Here is an 8,222-nt window from a genome sequence, read left to right on the forward strand (position 1 = left end):
AAATTTTGTATGGCGAGCGCCGCAACGGCTCGCGCGGGCGCGCGAGAATGTATATGTCGGCGGCCGATCGTTAAATCCGCCAGATCACGAAATTCCTAGGCATATCGTGAAACGCCGCTATTTCATGATATGCCTAAACGTTGGCCAGGCATATCACGATGTGCCTGAGAAATAATACGGCAGATCGATTAGAGCAACGCATTCGTCGATATTCTAGCTCTATACCGGCACATCGTAAAATAGTTTTCTTTTTTGGCCACTGGTGGCGCTGCGTATGCAATGGCGGCCGTGACCAGCTGACCGGTCGTGTTTGTTTAGCGCGTGAAAAATACGTCGTCGCAACAAATGATCCTTTAATCCCGAAACTTCCGAAATTCAAAATAGAAGTGCAAAAGAAGCTTTGAACATCAAGCTCCGTTCTTTTTTATGTGAATCAAACGTATTCTGTGCACAATGTGAAAAAACCATGACGTCTGCCCGTATTTTAGAGGTTAGTATTTTGTTGATAAATAAAGTATTCACTAGTTGTTACTTATTTTTATATAGAAAAATTTTAGGTACGACGAGCGAAGCGAGGAGTGGTTAGTTTTAATTGTGATCACGTACGCACGAGCCGAGCGAGCGAAGCGAGCGATCCGCGGCAGCGGCCGGCGAAGTGCCAGAACCGATATGGCGGCGTTTCATGATATGCCTAGGAATTTCATGATCTGTCTAAACTGGCCAAATCATGAAATGGCGGCGCTTCATGATATGCCTAGGAATTTCATGATCTGCCTAAACGTCACTAGGCAAATCGTTAAACGGTGAGTTTTGAACGATATGGCGGATGTCCCTTAGCCAATTCATGAAATGGCGGCATTTCACGATATGCCTAGGAATTTCGTGATCTGGCGGATTTTACGATCGGCCGCCGACATATACAATTTCAATTCTCGTCTCGTCTCGCCTCGCCGGTGAAAAATCACCATTAGGTATATTCAAAATAACGATGGGTGTATAAACGTTTTATTTTACCTCCGACTGGGACTTTGCACCGTTAGTCTGAAAAAAATGAGGAGCGTGAAACTATGACAAAGACAGAAAGTAAATAGTATACATTGTACCTACATTGAAGCCGTGAAGTGAAGCCGTGGTGGCCTAGTGGTTTGACCTATCGCCTCTCAAGCAGAGGGTCGTGGGTTCAAACCCGGCTCGCACCTCTGTGTTTTTCGAAATTCATGTGCGGAATTACACATTTGAAGTTTACCACGAGCTTGCGGTGAAGGAAAACATCGTGAGGAACCCTGCACAACCTGCGAAGCAATTCAATGGTGCGTGTGAAGTTCCCAATCCGCACTGGGCCCGCGTGAGAAAACTATGGCCCAAGCCCTCTTGTTCTGAGAGGAGGCCTGTGCCCGCAGTGGGACATATATAGGCTGAGCTGATTGTACCTACATTAAGGGGCGTAAGAAGGGGATTACTAACGAGAGACTATTTTATAGCCCGAGCTCGAGTTTGTAATCCCCTTACGGCCCGTGATGCCTACACACAATAATTTTCATCACATAGCAAGGAAAAAAATGCAAAAATAAAATAATTTTGTGTTTAAGCACTTCAAAGCTCGGCCAAAGAAAGAAACTAAGAAAACAACTTTTAAAATAATGGCTACCCGTTAATATAGGGGTCTAATAAGAAATTCGAAAATCGAAGTTCGTATCGTACCGTCCCTCTTACTCTCGTATTAAATAATATTCAGCGATACGATACGAATTTCGAATTTCGTAGTAGCCCTGCAGATCACTTTTTTCAATTTATCTACCATAGATAATGCAAAGGACTGTGTTTAGCCACAGATAAACTAATAGTTTAGAATTCGAATGGTCATACGGCCAGATTCTTTAAAATGCTAAATATATATTTTCAATTTTTTTTCATGTACATATTATCTACAATATATCATATAATTAATATAAAGATATAATTTAATTGTCATTTACTGTTTTACGTTGTATTTAATATATTTTAAAATATTTGTCATATGACGTCACGTGACACAATAACCGTACATAGTCCAATCCGCAGAAATTAATGATTTGCGTCATTTTGCGTCATTTGTTTTATTTTCTAGTTTTGTGTTGCGATAACTAGATATTTAAAATGAAATGTTATGCCAATGGCATATTCCCTTTTTTTAGCACCTGTATAGTGTCCCAGTGCTGGGCAAAGGCCTTCCCTCTTGACCTCCACAACCCCTAGTCCGTATTACATTAGTATAATATTTATTTATTATTCTAAGTAGGTATTTTTACTTACATCTGCTTTGCAATTATCCCCCTTTGCACTAAAAAACTACACATTGTAAAAAAGTAGTGATAATGCTAGTTATCCACCGTAATTGCCATAATAGAACTTAGCTCTGATGGCCCTGAGGAGTATACTTTGGTTGAACTCTCTCTCTATTATATGCGCAAGCGGAAAAGCGCCATACGAAGGTCAGAAATCGAACTTCGTGATATATGGCTATTGCACCTTGAGCTTGGTAGATAGGTGTTTGGCGTTATAATAGTGTATTCACAATGATATACCTAAATACGAAAACGTACGCAGGGATTTGTCATCCCTTGCAAGGAAAATGTTTTGGTTAGTGACGCGCTGGACACGATTTTGTCATCACTTGCAAGGAAATGTTGGTTAGTGACGCGCTGGACACGATTTGTCATCACTTGCAAGGAAAATGTTTGGTTAGTGACGCGCCTCGACACGATTTGTCATCCCTTGCAAGGAAAATGTTTTGGTTAGTGACGCGCTGGACACGATTTGTCATCACTTGCAAGGAAAATGTTTGGTTAGTGACGCGCTGGACACGATTTGTCATCACTTGCAAGGAAAATGTTTGGTTAGTGACGCGCTGGACACGATTTGTCATCACTTGCAAGGAAAAATGTTTGGTTAGTGACGCGCTGGACACGATTTGTCATCCCTTGCAAGGAAAATGTTTGTTTAGTGACGCGCTGGACACGATTTGTCATCCTTGCAAGGAAAATGTTTGGTTTAGTGCGCGCTGGAACGATTGTCATCACTTGCAAAGGAAAATGTTTGGTTAGTGACGCGCTGGACACGATTTTCATCACTTGCAAGGAAAAGTTTGGTTAGTGACGCGCTCGACACGATTTTGTCATCCCTTGCCAAGGAAAATGTTTGTTAGTGACGCGCTGGACACGATTTGTCATCACTTGCAAGGAAATGTTTGGTTAGTGACGCGCTGGGACACTATTTGTCATCACTTGCAAGGAAAATGTTTGGTTAGTGACGCGCTCGACACGATTTGTCATCACTTGCAAGGAAAATGTTTGTTAGTGAACGCGCTCGACACGATTTGCGCCATCCCTTGCAAGGAAAATGTTTGGTTAGTGATGCGCTGGACATGATTTTAAGACCCCGCCAGCTCAGTCAGACACAACTTTTGTTGGGTCATTTTGTACTTTTCCTGACTATTTTTATTCTAGATCATTGGTTACCTTTCGTATCCTCTATTATTGGCTCGTGCAACTAATCTGTTCAATATTAAATAGATAATATTATAAATTTAAACCTGCCTGTTTTACAAACATAAAATCCCATAAATTAAGAACAACCTAACTCCATTTAAAACCTAGGTATATTCAAAATAACGGTGGGTGTATAAATGTTTTATTTTACCTTTGCCTTGGAATTGGAACCATGAGACTGAAAAACAGAAAAGAGTGAAACGATGACAAAGACAGAAAATTAAATAAATATTTCTCCATCGTTAATTAGGGGTGGTTAAATATTTTTTTGTTTCATGTAGCTGTCATTTACTGTTTAACGTTGTATTCAATATAATATTTAAAAAAAAAATCATATGACGTCACGTGACATAATGACCGTACAAAGGCCATACTAAATTTATTTTCTGTAGAAAAATGAAAAATGCATGCAAGCTTTCTTCTTTTATTTTTCAACAAAAATTCTTAATTTTTGCGTCATTCGTTTTATTTCCAGTTTAGTGTTGCGATAAACTACTTAAAATGAAACTTGTATGTCCGATGCATATTTCCTATTACAATAGTACCTATAATATTTATTAATATTCTAAGTACACTCACATTTGCTTTGCAATTATCCGCTTGGCACTGAAAAAAACAAATGTATAATCGGTAACGAAAATGCTAGTTATCCACCGTAAGTATAAGACAAAATGATAAGAACAAAATTGCTTTTACCAAAATCAAACTTAGCTCTGTTTGACAGTGGTCCCAAGTAATAAATGTATCCAAGTGGCAAATAAAATCCCAGAATCAATTGGGCAAAATGTTTCAGTCTTTTTTAGAACCCCCCGTATTACTTTCTCGCTCTCGCTCCGCTCCGCTGCCTCTTTTCATTGCCCAGTACAGGTCCGGTACCGGGACGTATAGCAACTGCTATTTTTGCTTGTATTTATGAGCACCGTTATATACTTAACTATGATGACTGAATAATAATGTGCAACTTACCGAAGTCTGGGAATTTGAACTAGAACACTATAGCGAAAAAACATTTTTTTTTTTTTAAAAAATCACGCCTCTTTCCCAACGGGGCAGGCAGAGACTACATCCTTCCACTTGCTACGATTCTGGCATACAACTCTCGCTTCCTCTACATTCATCAATCTTTTCATGCATGCACGTCGGTTTAGAGTACTCCTGACCCGACCTTTCTTCAGAACGTCCCCGATTTGATCGTGGTACGTTCGTCTAGGCCTTCCTCTCCCAACGTTCCCATTCACGCTTCCTCTCCAAACATTTAAATCAATGTTTAAAATAAGAAACTGAGAATTGAACCATTATAATTTGGTGTTTTAAATTGTTGCGATTCTCACTCGTAACTAATATTATAATATCGGGACTTACCTAATTAGGATCACTATTCAGGGAGTCTCTGACCATGGCACTCCCTTTGGACGCCATGGTCGGCCACAGACGACAAAAAAAAACTGAAAATCGTTCCATAGGTGCCACGAATTGCCGACATGGCACCTATGGCACGATTTTAGTTGTCGCGTTTTGCCGACCGTGGCGTTCAAAGGGATAAATTCAAGGTTCGATTCTACTCACATAATTAAGCTAGGTTCTAAAACTTTTTAAAAATATGATCAAAACTATTTGAATGCCCCCGTACCAAGAGAAGCGATAACACCACCATGTCCGCCATCACGACCATGTAAATATGTACATTGATTTAATTATTAATCTTTGGGAATTAACAAATAATCTTAATTCAAGTTATTTGAAAATAAGAAAAGTATTACCTAAATGATATTTTAACGGATAACTCACGTATTAAACCGAGTTTAGCTCGACACGGTTTCGGGCTATTTCGTAGCCCTTCTTCTCAGGAGCACGCGACTCGGCGGCTGCCGCAACACGCACACACTCGGTTTAAGACGTGAGTTATCCGTTACAATATCATTTAATATGAGTGAGTCTCACGGTAGTTTCATGTTCAAAAAGTAAAAGTAGCTTAGTTATGCGAGTAGAATTGAACCCTGAATTTAAATCCCCATGGTTTATTGTAAAAATCACCTCTTTCAACCACATGGCTGTGTCAAAGTCAGTTGTCGCAGGTTGTATTGCAATGTGGTAGAAACGGCGTGATAATTCCAGCAATAAATACTAGTTCTGATTGAGTACCGATATACATTATTTAATAGCTGGGTAGGTACCCGCAGCTTCACTCCAGTGTATTTCATAAAGTTAACTACCCCAACCATATTTCTCGTCTATGCATGTACCGGTTAAAAGTTTTCGTTCACATAGGTTTACGACACGACCTGTAAACGAGTTTCATAAAAATCTACAAACTTATGGGCTAACTTATTAAAAGGGAAAAAACATATAACCCTGATCTACGAAAATTCCGGTTTCAGGTGAGTACCGTAAACTGCTTCAACTTTGCTTTCTGGCCCCAACATTGCCTGATTCGATTTAGAGTCGATAACTTAGCACTCTTTTAGGTTTTAAACTTTTATCTACACGGGAATTATTATTACGGGGGGATAAAAGTTTAAAAACCTAGAAGGGTGCTAGTTATCGACTCTAAATTGAATCAGGCAATGTTGGGGCCAGAGGGCAAAGTTGAAGCAGTTCACGGTACCTATATATGTAAAAGGGCTTATTAATTTAACTTACTCGTAAATGTCTAACAAAATAATCAATCGTGCAATCTTACATAAGCCTCGCAATACGGTTCAGTACACTGAAATGAAAATTAAGTTTTTTAATAGATATTTTCGTGTTTCGCCAACTTTTAAGTATGTTGTTACTTATAACACACGTTAAAGAAGGTGAAACATGTAACAAGGTACGTACTTAAGAATGATAACTACGAACGTCTGGACGTTCATAATACTTAGTTAAAATTCCGGCAGGCAGACACAAATGTTATAATATGTATTAAATATTAATTAATCTTTGCATACATACCTATAAGTATTTTGTCCATTGCTTAGTACCCATAGTGATTAAAAAAGGTCAAGAGCGTGTTGAACACATCCAGGATAGTGTTCCGTAGCCGTTATGAAAAATCCTTGTATACCTCATTTTAATATGTGATTGTTTTACTATGTGTAATTTATAAATGAATTTATTACACGTATTATAATAATACATACATACATACATAAAAATCACGCCTGTATTCCCAAATGGGGTAGGCAGAGCACACGAAACGTTACCGCTTCGGAGCCACTTTTAGCAATTTTATTTCTTATAACAATATGGAATAATAAAAATAAAATAGAACTTAAACTATGACTACCTACGTGTATCTATTTTGTATATACATATAACTTCCCAATTTCCTTAAAAAGGAAGCTCATGGATATGTGCGTACTACCAACTCTCACCTACGGTGCTCAAACTTGGTCCTTGACAGAAGCTCTAAAGTTCAAAATCGGGGTTAGCCAGCGAGCCATGGAGCGCAGCATGCTAGGTTTAAAACTCGTGGATCGGATCTGGAACACCGCCCTGCGCTCCATGACCCAAATCACTGATGTAGGTCGAACGGCGTCTAAGCTGAAGTGGGACTGGGCTGGCCATGTTTTCCGCATGCCAGACGAGTTTTGGGCCAAGATAACCACTGAGTGAATGCCCAACAACTCGAAAAGGCGGCCTGGCAGACCTAGACGGCGATGGCGGGATGAACTGGACTACTTCTTGAAGGACTGGCCCTTGTATGCAGGGGACAGAGAGCAGTGGAAGTATTGGAAGGAGGCCTTTGTTCAGCAGTGAGACAGAATAGGCTAACAATAATAATAATAATAATATAACTGTGCTTGTCCCCCGTACCGCCATCGCCTACATCAGTGCCGCACTCTCCAATGTGTTGTTATTTGAAAAACTTGGTTTATGTTTGTTACTATATATTTTATTTCCGATAAAAACGGACAAATTTTTTTTGTAAAGAGATTGCATTTTGTACGGAATTTCCATTTAACATTTTGTCGGCATAATTGTACATATATCCATGTAAAATTACAGTTTTCTGTCACTAATAGACTATAAGCTAAGCCGCGGACGGACGGACACATGGACATGGCGAAACTGTAAGGGTTCCGTTTTTGCCATTTTTGCTGTGGAACCACACAAAACGTACTAAATACTGCAGCCTACATTTGTGCAGACACACAAATAAATCGAGCCGAAAACTTTTATACTTTACTTTTTTTTTTACTCGACTGCAAGGAGAGGTACCTATATTATACCGAATACCTAGTTAAGCTTGATAGACACTTATGTTTATATGTAAAATGTACTGAATTTATGTGTTATCTTATCATTTTATATCGTAGGACGTCCACTGTTGGACTTAGCCCAACAGACCTGTAGTTGCTTTGGTTGGACTTGAGAAGAGAGAAAGAGAGAGGGGGCGGGAAAAAAATACTAACGCCGATGCCCTACGGCACGTGTACTCTCCATTTTTGTATAATTATTATTGTACTTACCGTTTTGTTGCACTAGATATAACATAATCAACTGATTATTAAAGCAACGGCTTTCCTGTTAGGGCTGGCCACATCACTAAACGGCAAGTGGTGGTTAATACATTTATTTTGGGCAACTTTACCCGTACAATAAATACCTTACAGACTAACATACATAATCAATAATAATTTAAAACTAATTAGATGACAAAACGCCGTGACCCCATTGGGTCACCGTCCCTGTTAGTTGCATTCATCTGCG

At 39.3% G+C, this 8,222-nt stretch overlaps 1 protein-coding gene across 1 annotated transcript in view; it reads right to left on the reverse strand.

Moving 5' to 3' along the window:
- LOC141436617 (uncharacterized) overlaps positions 1–7,015 on the reverse strand; it is a 26,905-nt gene extending 19,890 nt beyond the window's left edge. The window contains exons 1-4 of the mRNA XM_074099609.1: positions 6,899–7,015; positions 6,208–6,234; positions 4,494–4,520; positions 4,107–4,133 (exon numbers count right to left, since the gene is read on the reverse strand). Of these exons, the coding sequence (XP_073955710.1) occupies positions 4,107–4,133; positions 4,494–4,520; positions 6,208–6,234; positions 6,899–7,015 (198 nt within the window). The remainder of the gene's footprint in view (positions 1–4,106; positions 4,134–4,493; positions 4,521–6,207; positions 6,235–6,898) is intronic.
- Positions 7,016–8,222: the final 1,207 nt, after the last annotated feature.

Source organism: Choristoneura fumiferana, chromosome 16 (assembly GCF_025370935.1).
Source record: "Choristoneura fumiferana chromosome 16, NRCan_CFum_1, whole genome shotgun sequence".
Lineage (NCBI taxonomy): Eukaryota > Metazoa > Arthropoda > Insecta > Lepidoptera > Tortricidae > Choristoneura > Choristoneura fumiferana.